The sequence below is a fragment of the Octodon degus genome, unplaced genomic scaffold (assembly GCF_000260255.1).
Source record: "Octodon degus isolate 3935 unplaced genomic scaffold, OctDeg1.0 scaffold00014, whole genome shotgun sequence".
Lineage (NCBI taxonomy): Eukaryota > Metazoa > Chordata > Mammalia > Rodentia > Octodontidae > Octodon > Octodon degus.
Window position 1 is genome coordinate 8,982,427 of NW_004524590.1, and position 19,442 is coordinate 9,001,868.

Below are 19,442 nucleotides of genomic sequence, written 5' to 3' on the forward strand. Positions count from 1 at the left end.
GGACTGCATGAGTTCAAGCCCGACCTAAACTACATAGTAAGGCCCTGTCTCAAAGTAACAACAAATAATAAAATAAAATAATTCCAAATTTTCTCTTTAGTTCCACTGTTACACTTAAGGGTTTATACAGCTGCTCAAGTGGAAGCTAGGGGGAAAAAGTTGTAATTCTTAAAATTATATTTTGTACGTTCAGCTAACTTACAATTTAATTTCTTTGAGTCAATTTTCTATTTTTCACCTACAATTTCTTGCTTAGGGTAGTATTTCAGTTTTTGCTGTCTCCCAAGACCCCATCACATTTCCGATGAACAGCCCTGCCTCTGGAGACATTTTGTAGGGGAGACAAAATTTTACTTCTGCCCAGATAGGTTTTTCTGTTTGTCTGTTTCAACTGAGTCTGAAAATTACATCGACGTAAAAAGGAGAAAAGCATGCAAGTTTACTTAGTAGAAACTGTATGTTGGACAGGACACAAAGGTATAGAGGCAAACATACGCCAGCTCAGACAGAGGTAAATTGTGCAAGTGTGACGACCCGGAGGGACTTGGTGGTTCGACAAAGTTTATACAGGTTTCCTTCTGCGGCGATGTTCTTTCTTTAAGGCATGATAAGGAAGATCAGAGTGATCTTGTTCTCAGCTAGGGCTACACAGTGAAACCCTTTCTCAAAAACAAAACACCCAGACCGGGAGCAGTGGCACGCGCCTGTAACGCAAGCTCCTCGGACGCTGAGGCAAGGCCGCAGGTTCTAGGTCGGCCTCGGCAAGCTGGAGATGCGGCCTAAAAAAGAAAAAAAAAACAAAAACAGGTGAGTGAGAAAAGGACATACCAGACCAATGAAAGAATGAATAGCAAGATGTCAGGACCCAAGTAGTGCTCCAGAGTTCATTTTTTTTTTAATTTTTAAATTTATTTATGTGGGGGGGGCATCTCAGCCCACCAGGGGGCGGGGCTGGCTGGCATGTGGTGCTGGGAGATCGAACCGCGGTCCCTGTGCTTTGCTGAGCTTGTTCTAAGTAGGTGCTTTAGACCACTGAGCCATCTCACCAGCCCCAGAGTTCATTTTTAAACTCGGTTTGGAACACAATTGTTTTGGACATTGTATCCTGATAAACGGACTACCGGAGAGCAGGGCGCAGAAGCCCGACGGCACGGAACGCGCAAGCTCGCACGCGCCAGGGCCGCGCGGCGCTCCGTACCTTTCTGCCACGCCCCCGGGCTCGCCACGCCCCCGCGCTCGCCACGCCCCCTCCCGCCTCTACTTCCGCCTCCCGGAAGCGGCGAGCGCGTGAGCGTTTCCAGGACCACCGCGTGGAGCTGAGAGCCGGGCCACCTTCAGCATGGCGGCATTCTCTGGGCCCGCCGCCCCCATTCTGTCTCTGAACCCGCAGGAAGATGCGCAGTTCCAGAAGGAGGTGGCGCAGGTTCGGCGTCGCGTGACCCAGGTGAGGCCTGGACGGCGGGGGGGCCGCAGTCTCCCCGAACGCGCGGTTCCGGGCGAACGGGCGCCCGGCTTTCTCCGCGGCCGCGCACGACGTCGGAGACTGAGTGTGGGGCGGGCCTCGGGAGCTGGGGAGACTGGCTGGCGAGGGGCTTGGACGCTGCACGGTGACGTTTGGCCTTGTTAACTGTAAGGTCCCAGCATGGAAAACAAGAGGGAGGTGCGGGCTGTCGCAGGCAGGTGGAGACCCGGGAGCCGGGAGGACGGCGCCCCCAAGCCGCAGGCTAGTGCCTCTTACTGCCAGCACGCCTGCGGTGCTCCTGCTGGGGAGCTTAAGACCTGCGTGGAGCAGGCGTGTATCGTGAAGGTCCATTTGCTGTCGAGGGTTCCCACCATCACGTTTATATTTTGTTGGGTTTTTATTGTGAAACTACACTGGAAAACATGTTCTGATGACAAAAGGTGAGTGTGACAACATTGTGAAGGTTATTAACAAGCTTCTTGAATTTTATTCGATTGAATGTAAACCGTGATCCTCCCAGAGAGCTAAAGGGCACGTGTATGTTGAACTCTCCAGACAGAAGATTTAGCGGCGTGCTAAGATTTATTTACTTAGCCGTTGACAACTAAGCGTGCAGATCTTGAGCAGGTACTAGCGGCTGATGCCCGAACGGTAGCCTGAGGAGGTGACTCATTGATGATTGTCCTTGTGGGGAGATGGACAGCAAACAGCTCATTTTAAAGTTATGCTGTGATAAGTTCTTGGAGCAAGAAGTTGGGATTCCTTTTTTTTTTTTTTAATAAGGAAACTTATTTTCTTTTTTTTTAATTTTATTTGTGTGTGTGTTTGTGTGTGGCCAGCTCAGCCCACCAGGGGGCGGGGCTGGCTGGCATGTGGTGCTGGGGGATTGAACCGTGGACCCTGTGCTTTGCTAAGCTTGTTCTAAGTAGGTGCTTTAGACCACTGAACCATCTCACCAGCACAGAAGTTGGGATTCTGAAAGTTCTGCTGCCGTGTGATTTCTGTATTTTAAAAGTGTTCCTTTATCTGGTCTTTTATATTGTCAGCAAAAAAAGCAAGAAGAACTTACACCCGGAGTAATCTTTGTGGGCCACCTACCTCCGGTACTTTTTGAATCCCAGATCAAAGCATATTTCTCCCAGTTTGGCAGTATTACAAGATTCAGACTGTCCAGAAGCAAAAGGGTAAGATTTTAGTAAGCCAAACTTGATCGTTTTGATTTTCAAGTGTGGAGGACGCAGAATATGTTCACATGCTATTGATTATCACGTTTTGTTTGGGAAAGGAATGAGCTAAGGTTTAGAATCAGAAAGACCATCCAAAGCAAAATGTGTATTTTTTTTTTAACTAAAGGAATGTATTGATACCCTCATAATGGATCATATTTATCCTGTGACTGCTGAGCCCAGGACGAAATGAACTTTAGTTGGAGCTCCAGGTCTGTACATCATCTTGTATTAGTTTCTGGTAGTAGTATCCCTCCTACGAGAAAACATTGTGTAGTGATAGTAAAGGACTGGAGCAGGACTATGTAGGGTGAGGCCTGGCTGTGTAGCTACTAGTTGTGTGGCTGTCCATGGGTAAGTTATGTGGTCTCCATGTTTCCATTTCAAAATCTGGGACGTGTGAGTAAAAGGCACAGCACCAGTTTTCTGGAAATGTTAGTGTTTTATAGTACCTACCTCCTAATGAATAATGTAGGAATGTGCCCTATTGTAGGAACAGAGGAGTGGCCCATTTAATTCCCACGTGCGTCTATTGGCTCCAGAGCCATAGGTATCTATTGTTTGTCTTGTTTTTTTCTGTTGAAAAAATATACTGACTTACATATAGTAAAGTTAAATTTTTTACATTTAATTTAAATATGAAGGAATTGAGTATGTTTCTGCCATTAGCTACTTGTCCTAAAACCACAGATTTTAGCTGAGCCTGGTAGTGCATGCCTATAATCTTAGCATTCTGGAGACTTAGGCAGAAGGAACACCCCAAATTTGAGGCCAGCCTGAACTACAAAAGTTGAGACCCTGTCTCCCCCTCTCAAGAAAAAAAAAAATGACAGGTTTTAAATGGTAGGCTCTCTAACACGTATTGAGGGGCATTTCAAATTTAAAGTGTTGCTATTTCTTCCCTTGTAACCACAGGAACCACAGTAGTATGTTGTCCCTGTATTGATGCTTCCCTTTCCCCATTTATCAACTTGCAGTGGTTACTTCTGTAGATGAGAGAGACTAAGGGTACAATGGGGGTGGGCACCCTTTGTACTGTTCTCCAGTCATCTTCACCCCCCAGTTCAGTATTTTCTTGCTGTGTATATTTTTAACTTTACTAAACATTTATACGTCTGTATTTGTCTAAAGTCGTATGATATCATTCGTAACTTAGCTTTTTTTTTATTCAGTAATCTGTTTTGACCTTTATCCCTGTAACTGGTGCATTCATTGTCATTGTGCTTCTTTGCTTAATGTTTATCTGTCGTATTGAACATTATAAAGATTTTTTACAGGTTTGGGTTTTTTTGTTGTTGTTTTGTAGGCTGTTACAGACGTTCTGTGTGTAGTTGAAACAAAATTTGCTAGAGTAGTATGATTCAGACCTTGGTTGACAGTAAGGAATGTTTCATAGCACAAGCTAGCATAGGTCCATATGTATATAAATAAAGTCATATGAGGTAATACTTGTCTGATGTTTTGGAGGGGGGTTGGGAACGGTTTTGTTTTTGTTCTTTGATCCCCAACCCCCAACCCCCAACTCCCAACTCCCAACCCCCAACTGGGGATTGAACTCAGGGCCTGTGCTTGCCAGGGAAGCGCTTATTTCACTGAGCCATCTCCCAGGCCCCTTCTTTGATCTTTTTAAGACAGGGTTTCACTCAGCACTTCAGGCTGGCCTTGAACTCACTCTGTAACCTGGGGTGGCTTCTAACTTGAAGCCATCCTCCTACTGCAATGCCCAAATGCTGGGACTACAGGCATGCACACCACTCCTGGCTTTGTCTAATCATTTTGATTTAAATAGCTCAGCATGCTACATAAGTGCCTGCCTGGCAAACACAAGGTCCTCAATTTGATTCCCCATACTGCAGGGGGCGGGGGGGGGGGTCTCATTTACTAAACTGATTTCATTACTCCAAAAGATGCTTTGAGTTTGAAAAATGCTGCTCAGAGGCATAGCCGCAGGGTCCCTGAGTCTAGAATAAGCTGTGCTGTTTCTATCTGCATTACTCTTAGTGAAGTTGAATATGATAGGCAAAGCAGCTTTTGGAATTCCCCCTCCTGTGAATCATCTATTCAGATCTTTTGCCCTTTTTGTCTTTGACAAAATTTTTCTGACTTTGGTAGGACTTTATTTTGTAAATGCTATAAATCTCAAAACAAGGACATAGTCCTATATAACAAGAATATAGTAGTATATAACATATGGGGTTCACATTGCTTTGGTCTCAGAACTGTCTTTAGCTTTTTTGTTGTTGTTGTTGCTGTTGCGTGCCCATTCTGGGATCTTTTTTTTCTTTTCCAGTGCCACTGTGTAGTTCAGTGAACTCACTGTGTGGCCCAGGCTGACCGCCAACTCCCAGTGATCCTCCTGCCTCCACCTCCTAGTTGCTGGGATCACAGGCGTGTGCCACCATGCCTGGCTCTGGAATCTGTTTAGGTGCACACATTTTACTTAGTTGTTACGGCTCTTCAGCCCAATTTGCAGCAGTCTCCTTGTCCTTTTCTCCCTAATCATTTAATTTTTCTTGACATTGACTGAAAACTTTAGACCAGCTGTCATATAGAAGCCCGTTCATTGAGATGCACTCACATCAAACATTTCCAGCATTGTCACATAGTAAAAGCCTTCCCTTCTCCTGGTACTTCCAGCATTCTAGGACTGCAGGGTACTGGTTAGTTGGAGGGATTGTTTTTGACATGGCCTGTGTTTTTGAATCACTTTTTGAAAGATTTATCTTAGTTTATTGGTGGTAAGACGTTGAGTTGGCTGTCTCATTTCTTTTTTTTTTTTTTTTTTTTTGGTACTGGGGATTGAACTCAGAACATTGCACTTGCCAGGCAGGCGCTTATTCTACTGAGCTATCTCCCCAGCTGTCTCATTTCTTTGACTGCACCTTTTCCTTTTGAGAGCTGGGATTGTAAATGGATTTGGGGGAATCTTAATTTTTATCAAAGCACCGTTTCAGGTAACTGCTCTGAGACTCGGTCTCAGTGTGAATTGTCTAAGTGGGTTGAGAGTGGCAGAGCCCATGCTAGAAATGAGCTGCTTCGCTCTAAAATTATGTGACTTTTGCTTTTTTTTTTTGGTACCACAAATCAAAACTCAGGACCTTGTGCTTGCCAGGCAGGTGCTGTGCACGAACTGTCTCCCTGGCCCTAAGGCGATTTCTTGTCTCCAAAACCTCATCACAATTTCTATTCCTACCCCCAAATACCGGCTTAACTCTTCAGGGCACCGCAACCCCATGAGAGTGCTTATCATCCCCATTTAATGGTATGAAAAACAGGCTTGTACGTCACTTGCCCATGTATCTGAGTGTATGTCAGAGCCAGGATCCAAACCTACATGTTTGTGTTCCATAATCTGTATGCTTACCAAGAAGCTAGGTGAGAAAATTGCTTATTGTGTTGTTGCAGTGTTCCCTTGCCCTGAGCTTGGAAAGTAGCCTGATGTAATGTGAAAGTGACCACAGCTTCTGTTTGCCTTGTTTCTTCTTTATTGTGGTTGTTTGAAATAGGGTGTCACTTGTGTAGTTCAGGCAGGCTTTGAACGCACTGTGTAGCCCAGGCTGAGCTCAAATTCCCGAGGACCTCAACTCCGGGTGCTAGAAGTACAGTCATGCCTTACGGTCCCTGGCTTTTTACTTCTTACACCTAAAATGGGGGTTTTACTAACTTGCACTTTCACGGTACAGCATGCTGTACTCTATTTTGGTATTATGAATATATGACCAGAAAAATCGTACAAAGTTGTCTTTATTTAATGGACTCTTGCTGTATAACGAATGGCAGTCATAGTAATCATGTACGTATTGTCCATGTAACTAAAAATCCCACGAGTACCTGAAAACTGGCTGCACATTCAGCTCTTGGGTTTTTTGTTGTTTTGTTTTGTTTTCTCTTTTTCCCATATGGCTCTGGATTACATGAGTTGAAGTTAGATTTAAAGATGCCATAAAATTGCCAGACATGGTGATGCATGCATGTAATTCCAGCACTTGGGAGGCTGAGGCAAGAGGATTTGCTGTGAGTTTGAGGCCAGCCTGGGCTACATAGAGTGAACCTGCACTGCATAGCAAGACTCTTGTCTGTCTGTCTGTCTGTCTGTCTGTCTGTCTGTCTCTGAACCGGGGATTGAACTCAGGCCCTTGCGCTGGCCAGGCAAGCGCTTATTCTACTGGGATATCTCCCCAGCCCGACCCTAACTCAAAAAAAGAAGATATGATAAAATTGATAAGGGGCTAGCATGCATTTAAATTAATAGCATTTTAGGGGCTTGATGACATGTTAGAATTTGTCAGCGTTTTGTGGTGAATATTCCATTGCAGACAGGAAATAGCAGAGGCTATGCCTTTGTGGAGTTTCAGTCTGAAGATGTTGCCAAGATAGTAGCTGAAACGATGAACAACTACCTCTTCGGCGAAAGACTCCTGGTTTGTAAGTGCCCTGACCTTACCCCTGGGGAAGTGCGGCTGCTCCGTCTCACAGCGCCTGGCTTGTACAGTACTGCTTCGCTGCTGCACCCTTTCCACACAGGAGAAGTGTGGAGTACATAGAGGAGCAACAACAGATCAGAAATTAGCAAGCAAAGCCACTGACTGGACGCCCAGCAGATGTCTTGTTCTTCTCTACCCTTTAGGGTCCTGGGGCCCAAGTTTACAGGCTGGCATAGCAGCCTACACATTCTCTACCCCACTTCTCGTTGTAGGAAAGACCAGTCATGGGTTCATTCTCACATTAACATCACAACTCTTAGCATGGCACAGGGCTCTATGCCTGCAATCCAGCTGCTCAGCAGGCTGAAGCAGGAGGATCACAAGTTCAGGAGCATCCTGAGCAATAGCTTAGTGAGACCCCATCTCACAAAGAAGAAAATTTATTTTAAAGACAGGAAGATGTAGTGAAGTGGTACTTACTATTATACCGAGCCCCTGGGTTCAAACCCCTTTATTGGAAAAACAAGGCAGGGCTCTTGTCAGAAGAAAGTGCTGGGCAAGGGGAACTGAAAGCTAACCACTCACATGAGCCAAACTGGTGCTGGACCCTGTCTGACTTGTAGAAAATAACTAAAGGTTCGGAGCTGAGGTGCTTCTCAAGTATGAACTAGTAGCTCCATTAGGATAGAATTAGCTAGTCTATTGTTGTCACCTGAGATAATCCCCAGCATTTGGTTAGGTGAAAAATGGCACTAGGGAAAGCTAAAGTTAGCATTAGAAATGCTCCCTTACCCTCTGGTTAAAGCTTTTTTATTTTTAAAAAATAGGCCGTTTTATGCCACCAGAAAAGGTACATAAAGATCTTTTTAAAGGCTGGCAAGTTCCATTTCATCATCCAATATACCCTGCAGTGAAACGGTATAATCATAATCGGACACTTCTACAAAAGTTGCGTATGGAAGATCGATTTAAGAAGAAAGAAAAATTACTCAGGAAGAAATTAATTGCAAGAGGAATTGATTATGATTTTCCTTCATTAGTAAGTATTATACTCTGAAATTCTGGGGTGGATTTTCTTAACCTATAAGCTTTGTGCCTCACTAGTTAGAACATGTATTTGTGTTTCTGGGGTTTTTTTTAATGTTTTTAGTACAGAATCTACAGGGTCTCGCTATGTAGATCAGACGCATAGTGATCCTCCTGTTTTCAGCCTCCCAAGCACTGGGATTACAGGTGTGCACCACCACTGCCTGGCATAGCAGGTAGGGATTGAACCCTGGCGGCTGTGCTCTGCCTAAGTAAGCACTTCAGTCTGCTGAGCTGTCTAGCTGGCCCCATATCTGTGTCCTTGTGGTTGTTTATAAAGGACCCAGTGACCCCTCCAGGTCAGGGGATCGAGCCATTCTCCTCTTCAACCTCCAGGCAGCCCCCTGTGGGTTTGGCCCAGTCCCTGAGGAGCCACCAGCCTTGGAGGACAGCTGGACCCATCTGTCTCCTGAATTGTGGAGTCTGAGGGCCCAGGGATAGCTCAGCAGCATAAGCGCCTTCCTGGGAAAGCACAGGGTCCTCAATTTGATATCTGGTACCAAAAAAAAAATTCTAAACTGAATTGTGGAGTTAGGGATGGGACAGATGGAGGGATGGGAGCAGGGTGTCCTGGGGGCTCTGGGTGAGAAAAACAAGAAAATGACCATACTGGAGCAGGAGCAGTGCTCTCCATCCACACACGTTGGCAGGGTGGGGTCTTTCCACCTGTCATCCTAACACTCTGGGAGGCTGAGGCAGGATGACCCTCAGTTCTAGCCCAGCGTGGGCATTACATTGTAAGTTGAAGTGGAACCTGGACTACAGAGCAAAACTTTCTTTAAAAAAAAAAGATACTGATGGAGATGAGGACAGGGCTCCCAAGTGAAGGGGGCCCAGGGAAGACCTCTTGGAGAAGGAAACTGGTGCTCCCTCAGGAATTTACAAGATGACTTGAAGTTTGCCAAGTGATTGAGTCAAGGGGCTGTAAACTGAGAGAACACGGGACCAAAGAACTGAAGTTAAGTTTGACGAAATAAGAAACCATTAAGGAATAAATAAAGCAGCCCAGTGCTCGTCACTGCTTGGCAGACGGTGGAGCTTTGTAGTGCTGGAGACCAGGCCGAGGCCTCAGGTGTGCTGTGTGCTGAGCACATGCCCTGCCCCCAGTGATACCCCAGCCCTAAATGTGGGTTGTTTTTGAAGCATTGCTTTGGGGGTTCATCCTAAAGGAGACGGTGCTGTTATTTCCGTTATTAAGAAAAAACTTTTATTGCTGAAGTTAAGCCACTGTTTAACCAAAAGGCATAATGCTCTTAGATTACCATTTAAAGATGACATTACCAGAATTAAATGTTTGGTTTACTGTGTGCTATCAGTAGATATCAGGACTACAAGTTGATCCTTTGTATGGTACTGTAGTTATGTGTTTTTTAATATATGAGTGTGGATCTTTCAGGGTGTTAACACAGGAAATGGTCTCATTTCTTATCTAAATATTGAGATTGTTTTTGGGCTTCATAGAACCTATAAGCTTATTTCCAAGACGCTAACTAGTTGGTAAGGGATGAGCTCTCTGTCCAGTCCAGAAATTACATGACTAAGTGAACTTCCTTTGGCCCACTTTCTAGTTGTTAACCCTTTAACAAACAACTACAATCTTCACCGGTACTGGATCACTATATTGATGTTTGGGAACTGGGGCAATGAACCCTGAAAGTAGTAGGCATACAAGTATTTTTCCTGTACAGCTTTGTTGCTTAGTGGGGAAGCAGGCTGACTGTCAGGCTTTTGAATTTAGCCAGAATGGGCCTGTAGGCTTAGTTAGCCTTTGTAACTTTTTATTTAAGATTTTAAGGGCCATGGGGCTGGGGCGATGGCTTAGTAGAATAAGCACTTGCCTGGCAAACGTAAGGGCGTGAGTTCAATCCCCAGTTCGGAAAAAAAAAAAAAAAAAAAGATTTTAAGGGCCAGCCAAAATAGCTCAGCGGATTAAACCGCTTGCTTGCCTGCAAGGACCAGAGGTTCAATCCCCGGGCCTGCCGTGCCGGCCCCACCCCCAGGGTGTGCTGAGACAGCAATTGAGACTGAGCATGGTGGCGCACGTGTAATGGCATCTCTTGGGAGGCTGTAAACAGGCGGATCACTATGAGTCCGATCTAGTAGTGAGACCTTGAACACCCTGTAGATCCTTCCCTAAAAAAGAAGAAATGGATTTCCAGGTAAAATTACTTACTGTTTATAGGTGCCCAACAAGAGGAAGGGCTGGGACACTGCCCATGGTAAAGTACCTGCCTGGCATGGACAAAGCCTGGGTTTAATGACCAGCAGTGAAAAGGGGGAGGAAGAATATTATTAGGACTACTGTACTTAATCAATGTGGAAATTGTTAAATTTATTTCAAGGTTTTATCTACTAAGAAAAAAGAGGTTTCAGACAAAAAAGAGGTCTCGGACAAAAAAGAGGTCTCCGCGAAAAAGAAAAAAGCTCCAGGCATACCTAAGAAGAAGAAGAAAAGGGTTTCAAAAGGCTCTCCCATAAGTCCTGACAAGACTGTGGATAGCCAGGTAAAATTGTCTTAATATGCTGGGCACCAGATACTGTAGAAATAATTTAAAGGAAGAGAAACACTTTGTGATATTGTCATTTTGTTAAGATTTCAAATTTAGTATTGTGACATTTTTGGTTCTCAACTGGTAAGTCAATAATTTTTTACCTAAAACTTACAACTGAACATATTCCAAGTAATGAATTTCCATACTAAATTAGGGAAGTGTTTAGGCTGATTATTTGTCTAGAATTGTATCACTGAAAGACTGAAGTAGGCCTAAAATAACATTAGACAACATGTAAAAATCCTTTGGTGTACAGCAATCCCTCACTATTTCATAATTCAACTTTCACAGACACTGTTTTACAGGTTTTCCAAAAATACTAATTATATCATGGGATTTTGCAATACCGTACAGCATACGTATGTTGTTCAAATTACATAGGTTTATGAGTTTAGGAAATGGTTGGGCTGGGGAGATGGCGCAGTAGAATATGCACTTGCCTGGCAAGCACAAGGGCCTGAGTTCAATCCCCGGTTCCTCACCAAAAAAAAAAAAAAAAAAGGCTTTTAAGGGCTGGAGAGATAGCTCAGTGGTCTAAGTGCCTGCCTGACAAGCACAAGGACCTGGGCTCGATTCCCAGTATCACATGCTGTGCTGGCCCCAGAACCCTGGTGCACCATGCTGGCGACCAGATCACGATGAGTCCAGACTGTAGGGTGAGACCCTGTGCCAAATAAAGAAATTTTTAAAAAAGGTTATTTTTTTTCCTCCATAATTTCGTTGAGAAACAAATAGCAATGAGACAGTTTCAAATAAAATTGGTAAGACAGTTTCTTTTTTTTTTTTTTTTTTTTTTTTTTGTGTGTGTGTGTGGCCAGCTCAGCCCACCAGGGGGCAGGACTGGCTGGCATGTGGTGCTGGGGGATTGAACCGTGGTCCCCGTGCTTTGCTAAGCTTGTTCTAAATAGGTGCTTTAGACCACTGAGCCATCTCACCAGCCCAAGACAGTTTCAATAATTAGCACATTGCATACTCTCTTCCTAGTGGTTATTTGCTGTACAAGATGCGGACATGATATCCTTTTTACAAACACTATTAGAACAAATCCCTCTATTCATTAAGAGAATACAACTATTTATCCTAACCATTTGAATACACAGATACAAAATGGACATTCATTTATATATCCCTTTTTTGTTTAGTTCTGTCATTTGAATATTATAGGTGTGTGAACTCAGCAAAATATTCTAAAAGAGTCCACTAGTCCATAATAGTATTGAGTCTTCCACTTCACTGGCAGTGTCAGAAATTGTTGACCTGAGTCCTTTACAGCTCAACATAACACCATGGCTTTACTTCTTATACTTGGTTTTTATACTTTTCTGCTAGATGGTTAAGACCAAGATAAAGCAAGACCTATGCAACAAGAGTTGTAGCTTTTGGGTCTGATGTCAGTCAAATGCCCTCAGGATTTATCCTGAGACCCTATACCTCAGATTGTAGATTCTTTGTCACTGTCAGCCATGTGGATGAGTCACGGCCATTGCTTGGCCAATTTGCTTTCTTTGAAAGCCTAGGAGAATGCTTTCTCTCCATGTGACTCCCCTTAGGCACACTCTACATCATCAGTCACTTTCCTCTTTGTCCCCATAATCTTGATCAGAAAATTTGGGACACAACTGAGATACATGTCATTACAGTACAAGTTCTTATATGTCCTGTTGGCTTTCCTTGCAGCCCTCCTTTTTCTCTAATTTTTGGTCTGCAAACTTAGATTGTTAACCCTCCAGAAGAGAAGCTTATTGTTATTACCATACAACTTAGGCTGTTAAGCTTAACCTCACTATCTGTCTGCATATCAGACATCTTAGGCATAACATGGAACAGGTATTTTTCATCAGGCATTGATATATTAAACTTTAAGTCCCTACAAATATGATGAAAAAAATTTTAAAAATTAAAATATAATTAAAAAATAGGCACAATCATATAATTCTTATATTTACACATAAGTCCAGAAATCTAACCATATACGGCCTTGTAGCAGGACAGTCCCGCAACATTCCTTTTGCTGTCTCCTGCCTTCATTCATCACCCCTTTCTTTTTGAACAATCATCTACCCGAGAGACAGCACAGCAGCAACTGGCGTGTCATGACAAGCAGCCCATATTCAGAAGACCAGAATGACAGGCACTCCAAGCATGAACCTGCTATTACAGATTACCATCTTCAGTGCAGTTGCTTAGTTCACAGGTGTCTGTATATATAGTTAGTCAGGGTGAGAGTCATTCTAATTAACTGCTAGATTCAAAAATCTTCTGAAGATTCTCAGGATCATTGCCTTGCCCATCTTCTACATATAACTGTGTGGCTTGCCACTGTCATGTTTCCTAGCTCTTCTCCTTTCCCTCTCTTAATTAGTTAGTCCTTGAGTTCCTGCTTTCCTTTTACTTGTATTATACCTTTCTATTTGTATTTCTCCTTTTGAGTTCTTATACTAGGGAAACTATGATATTTACACGTGTGTCTGGTTTATTTCACTTATGAGTATATCTTCAGGTAGGATTCACTTAAGTATAAATGCTTCAAGTTTATCATTCTTTATAGCTGAGTAATACTCCAGTGTATAAAATTACCACATCTTTTTCAACCATTCCTCATGTGACGGGCATGTTGGTTATTTCCAAGATTTGGCTATCAGACCCTGTACCAAATAAATTTTTTAAAAAGGTTATTTAAAAAAAAGAAAATGGTTAACATTAGAAGGATTTTTACAAGTTGGAAAGGTTTATAAGAGTGTGGGAAGGGTTTATAAAGCCTCAAAATGTATATAAATACTAAAATCTCGTTACTTTGCTGATTTTCACTTATTGTGGAGGTGTCTGAAACAGAACCTCTATAATGAGGGACCACTGTAAGGTCATTCCTAATATTGTACCGTATTTGTGCATTGTATTCCTCTGCTGGTTGATTCCAGAGCGCCACACCAGTTTGTTCACCAGCATTTTTGGAGAAACGAAAATCTGAAGTTGCTGAAATGAATGATGATAAAGATGATGAGATAGTCTTCAAACAGCCTGTGTCCAGTGTAAAAGAGATACAAGAGACTGCAACACCCACTCGTTCAGGGAAGAAAAGACCAAGGCGAAGAAAGAGCAAACTGTGATTCTGAATGTGTTGTGTGCACCGTATCTTACCAGTAATGTGATTTGTTGTAAGAATGACTGCTGCGTTGTGCTGGACAAACCAGTTCAACCAATAGCAAGACTTTCAGAGGAAAAATGTACTGGTTGTTCAAGGTTGGTGAGGAAAGCAGTCAATCATTTCGGCTCGTCTGCTCTCGCTGAGATTCTGGGGTACACCACAGCTTGCAGTGGTTGGGCTCACAGTGCCCTTGTCCGGGTCCTCCATTTTTCTGTTCGTATTCTTTCTAGCCCCCCTTGGTTTACCCTGCATAAAAGTCACTGTTAACTCTAGGCTTAAGTACTCAAGCGTTGTGACCTTTTGCCACCAGCAAATAAAGATTGCTTGACCTTCCGCATGGTTGATGAGTATATTTGAACCCTAAAAGGTACTTTTCCCTTCTGGCGGATGAAGTCCTGTAGGTGAGTGTGAAGGCAATCAAGTGTTCATGCAGGTCTGAAATGACACCTTTAACCAGTGTGACACTAGTTTCTGGGGGGCTAGAATGGATATATGATTACTCGCTGTCATTGTGGAATCGCATTTAAAGATGTAGCAATCAACAAGTGAACTTTTTCTACAATGATTTGTACAGAGGGAGGATTTAGAAGCCTTGGAAAAAAAAAAGATCTCCTCCTCCCTTGTAAATTTCGCATGCCCTGAAGCAAGCTTTGTATTTGCTAAGCCAGGTTTGTCAGAAGACACCATCACCATCACACAGTTTCTCATCAGTGTTTGTTACATCTGTGATCTGATGAAGTACCGGAGCAGGTGTTCAGGTGCAAAATGTGGAAACTAATGCGAATCTATTTCTGGGAATACGAAGAGCAGACGGGTATAGAATCATGCTGGACACAGAATTTCAGCTTTTATTTGAATAAATGATAAACAGCATTCCTTTTTTAATACTGTTTCAACTTCAGGAAAAACACCCAAGTGGCGTAGCTGTGACTTTCAGGTTCAGTAGGAGAAAGGTTGCAATGTGGAGTAGAAGCCACTCAGCCAATAAAGCATTTCTGAAGAATTTTCAGTAAGCCGTCTGTGACCAGAGCTACACAAAAATGCTTTTAGTTTTGGTCTGCGGTTGGTAGAACCCAGGGCCTTGCACACGCTGGACAAGCCCTCTGCAACCTGCAGCACCCCCAGCCTAAAAAGGCATTTTAAATGGAAAGAGCTCTGTAAAAATATGCTGTGGAATGATAGAATACTATTCCTGTGCCTTGTTTTTATAAGTGAATACAGGTATATATTGACCAAAGACTAGAGGACAAAAAGGGAATCCACTGGCCAGGTTTGGCTGGAGCGGTGTTTAAGATGGAGTGGGAAATTACTGGGTAAAATGCCGAAGTTTGCTTAAGTGTCTTGGCCAGGCATGCCGGCACACTGGCCTGGAATCCCAGCACTCTGGGAAGCCGAGGCAGGAAGACTGTAAACTAAGAGCCCAGCCCAGGCAACTTAGCAAGGCCCTGCCTCCAAATAAAAAGCTGGGAATATAGCCCAGTTTGAAGGTCAGGGTTCAGTTTCCAGTACCACAAAAAGTGAGTGAATGAATTTGTATAAATAAATGGACAAATCTGACATTTAATGGGTTTCTGTCACTGGTATTATTTAGTACAGAATGGTCACGTATAGTTGTTTACTGTGACTGGCAATTGTAGAGAAATACGGAAAATTAGGATAGTGTAAGTTCCCAAACCTCACTTTAATAATCAGAGGCTGTCTTCAGACAGGCAGCTGTCTTCTGGGTGATGGCTGTGCTGTGAAGTGCTGCCGCCATTGTCCACCATGAGGTCACCTCCACTTCTAGTAGGCACAAGTCATCACATGGCTGAAAGCCACCTAACTTACAGGCCAGCCTGTAGGACACGTGACTAAAAACTGGCCCACAGGCCAAGTAACCAGCTGTTTGGTTTCTCCATGAAGAACGATGAGTCACAGATTTTTCCTGAAGGCTGCTGCCCACACACCTGCTTATTCACTGTCTGGCCTCCTGCTGAGAGAGCTCAGCTGTGACACACCACACCATACGTGGTTCTTTCTGCTTAGTGCTGCCGTCAGGTACGCGCACACTGCAGTGTTGGTGTCTAGGCACACTTGTGTGATATGTGTTGTGTACTGCTCAGCATAGTACCCAACGCCCACAGCTTGAAGAGGCTTGCTTTTACTCAGTCTGAAGTTACAATCAGTTCTGCTGCCTCCAAGGTGGAAACCACAATAGAAGGATGTGGCGGGGGTCGGCGGGGTGGGGAGGTGGCTCCGTAGACTAAGCGCATCCCTGGCAAGCAAGGACCTGAGTTCAATCCCCAGTTCCAGAAAAAAGATTCCAGGGCACACCTGTGAAGCCACCCAGACACTCAACGTGCACTTTGCAGATGGGATGGTGCTTGATCCAGTTGGAGCCATCAGCTGTCACGCCGGGGAGCCGTGAGCATGATGTGTGTCATTACCGAACTGGGTACAACACTGTTTATTCTGCAGTGGCTCCACCCGTGCTAGAAAAACGCATGTGGACACACCAGTCCGCTCACCCACAGCTCCCAACCACGAGGAGGAAGAGCTAGCTGCCTAACGTGGGTAGCTGAGTTTCGAGACAAGCTGTAATTCGGCTGGTCTCCAACTCACAGTAACACTCCTGCCTCCTCCGAGTGTAACGGGTTGCAGGTGCACACACCATTCCTGACAGCTGAAGTAGCTAGCTGCTTGAGTTGTAAGTTAAGGCTTAGGAGTGGCTTGTTTGCCAGGCAAGGAAAGTAGTTGTGATTGATTGCAACAGCCAGAGAAATGCATATCCTGAGAAAAACGTAGATGAGCATTAGCTTTAAATTAAGGTACTCGGTTGAAGAGTTAAGGAACTACGTCAGTAGTTGTAAAATAAGGCAAATGATTGTAAGTGTTTTTCATTGGCTCTGAAGGAGTTAACTAGTGTTAACCAGTACTCTGTTGAGATTCCGGAGTTAAGGCCATCCCAGTGATGGAATGACCTGCTCATCCCAGTTTGCCCAGAACTTTTCTGGTTTTAAAAGTAGAAGTCAGACATTCTGGAAAGTTCCTCAGTCTCAGATTGAAACAGCCCGTCCCCCTAGAAATGTCTGAAGATTTAATCTCTTAGCAGTAATCTATGTGGAGCAACTAGGTTCAAAAGCACTTTCAGGGCTGAAAAGAATTATCTTTTTTTTTTTTTTTAATCTATTTATTTATGTGTGTGTGTGTGTGTGTGTGGCCAGCTCAGCCCACCAGGGGGCGGGGCTGGCTGGCATGTGGTGCTGGGAATTGAACCTCAGTCCCTGTGCTTTAGCTAAGCTTGTTCTAAGTAGGTGCTTTAGACCACTGAGCCATCTCACCAGCCCCCAAGAATTATCTTCTAAACTAGAATCTGCCAAGAAGCCCCAACTGCCTTTATAAGATGTGCTTAGCAGAAAAGCTTCACTGGACAGATTGCTTGTAAAAGTCTAAGGCAGTTGGATAGTTGAGTAGTCACGAGGTTTTATTGAAACTGCATTTAGAGCCAAGATTCAGAGTTTCTGAATGAGCAGAATCCTCATACAAGTCGGCACCAGTCAGAATAGAAACTCAGTCTTTTTTTTTTTTTTTTTTCCCATCTTCCTTTACTAGAGATTGAATCCAGAGTGTTCACACTGAGCTTTGTCCCCTGGGTGGGTGGGTGGGTGTGTACACATGCGCGTGTATGTGTGTTCATGACGGGATCTTGCTAAATTGCCCTGCCTGGGCTTGAAGTTTGGATTCACCTGCTTCAGCCTCCCAGTGCTGGGATTACAGATACCCAGCATGTAAAATCATGTGTGATGACCAATATTTGAATTACAAGCAGTATGAGGCTGCTTTTTATATGGTTCTTGTGCTGTCAGAAGTTACAGTAAAGTGAAGCTGGATGTGAACACCTGTAATCCATTGCTAAGGAGGCTGAGGCGGGACAGTCACATTCAAGGCTGGCCTGAGTAGTGAGCTACATAAAATCTTGTCTCTCAAGAGAAAAAAGAAAGTTCACATGAGATCCTCAAAATTTGTCAGGCATGGTGGGCACACCTGCAGTGCCAGCCAGCATTTGGGAGCCCAAGGCAGGAGGATCGCTGTGAGTGAGGGCCGCGTGAATGACATAGCAAGACCTTGTCAAACAACACGGAAGAGATCCACAACGTTTGCAGCAGATCTTGTCCAAAACTAGTCTGAGTAATTTTCAAGCCTCACCAACATGTACAACAACGTTTTTCCTGTATCAAAATCCATGTCCCTATATAAGCTGCAAATTCTGCCTTTCAGCTAAAGGTGACTGACAATGGTATGCTAGGAAATGGCAAGAGAAAAAGGTGATAGAATTCTACAAAAGCCTTTTTTTTTAATTTTTTTTGGCAGAACTGGGGATTGAACTCAGGACCTAGTGCTTGCCAGGCAAGTGCCTATTCTACTGAGCTATCTCTCTGGCCCCATACAAATGCCTTCTGAGTGAAGAATATATTCAGTTATGCTTGGAAATACCAGTAATGTGAGTGAAGACATTTTATGAGATAAAATACGTAAAATCATTATAGACCAGCATCAACAGGCAGACATTTTGCAAGTGATTTGGATAAGAATTCATCTACAAAAATTAAAATGTGAATCTTTGTGACTTGTGGTTAGCCTAAAAGTTCTTAGACAGGATACCAAAAGCATGATCCATTTTTAAGAGTGATCAGTTTTCTTACTATGCTTGCTGGATACGTAGCTTCCGTGGTAATGCACGCATTTGAAACCAGGTTCCACCCCAGCACAAATAGAAAACTTGCCAGAGGAGACGCTAACCTGAAAGCCCCCAGACTGAGTCAAAGTCTGCAAAGGACTTGCCCTCCCGACGGGTCCGCCTGGCCCGTGACCAGCCCACGTGGTGGTAGTAGGGAACCTGGCTGCCTTCCGGTGGACGATGAAGCGTGAGCACCCTCCTACCATGGGCACTTGTGTTCTCTTCTAAGAACCTGGCGTGGACGAGCTACGCGCTGGTAAGCAGCACTGGGTACGCGTGCACGTGTCAGGCGCTTGTAAGCATCTGAAATCCCCGAAGTCAGTGTTACTGTTCCCATCCAACAGGAGGAAGGGAAAGCCCAGTGAGCTTCAGTAACGTGTGTGGTGAACTTAAACTCAGGCGCTTAGGGTTCCATCAGGACTCGCTTGAACGCCGGCTGTGGGCGAAGGGAAGGCAGAGCCTCATCAACCTAGAGGCGAACTGGAGTTCCTGAACCGTGGGTAGGAAGAGGGCCGCGGGGCGCAAGCGCGGGAGGAGGAGGAGGCGCCCGGCCTCTCCGCCCGGAGCTCGCTTAGTGTAACTGCGAGCAGCCACCACTAGGCGGCAGTAGGTCCCAAGCGTCGAAATCCCGTCCACTCGTGGCACAGATTGGCGGAAGTTCAGAACTGTCGCCGGGATTTACACTGGAACTTAATCAATATATTTTTTGAAATGATGTTCTCAGAAGCATTCTTTACACACACGAAAAGCACACCAATTTCCAGGTAAGTAGAGGGCAGAAATTTGCATACTGAAATGACTTTTAAGTAATTGGATACTTTACAAACATC

General features: G+C 44.2%; 1 protein-coding gene across 1 annotated transcript; it reads left to right on the top strand.

Annotated features, from left to right (window-relative positions):
• The first annotated feature begins 1,256 nt into the window (after positions 1 to 1,256).
• Nifk (nucleolar protein interacting with the FHA domain of MKI67) lies at positions 1,257 to 14,033 on the top strand. Its single transcript, XM_023709799.1, has 6 exons — positions 1,257 to 1,444; positions 2,509 to 2,646; positions 7,005 to 7,113; positions 7,940 to 8,151; positions 10,541 to 10,702; positions 13,669 to 14,033. The coding sequence occupies exons 1-6, from the start codon at positions 1,340 to 1,342 to the stop codon at positions 13,855 to 13,857; spliced, it is 915 nt and encodes a 304-aa protein (XP_023565567.1). The 5' UTR covers positions 1,257 to 1,339; the 3' UTR covers positions 13,858 to 14,033.
• Positions 14,034 to 19,442: the final 5,409 nt, after the last annotated feature.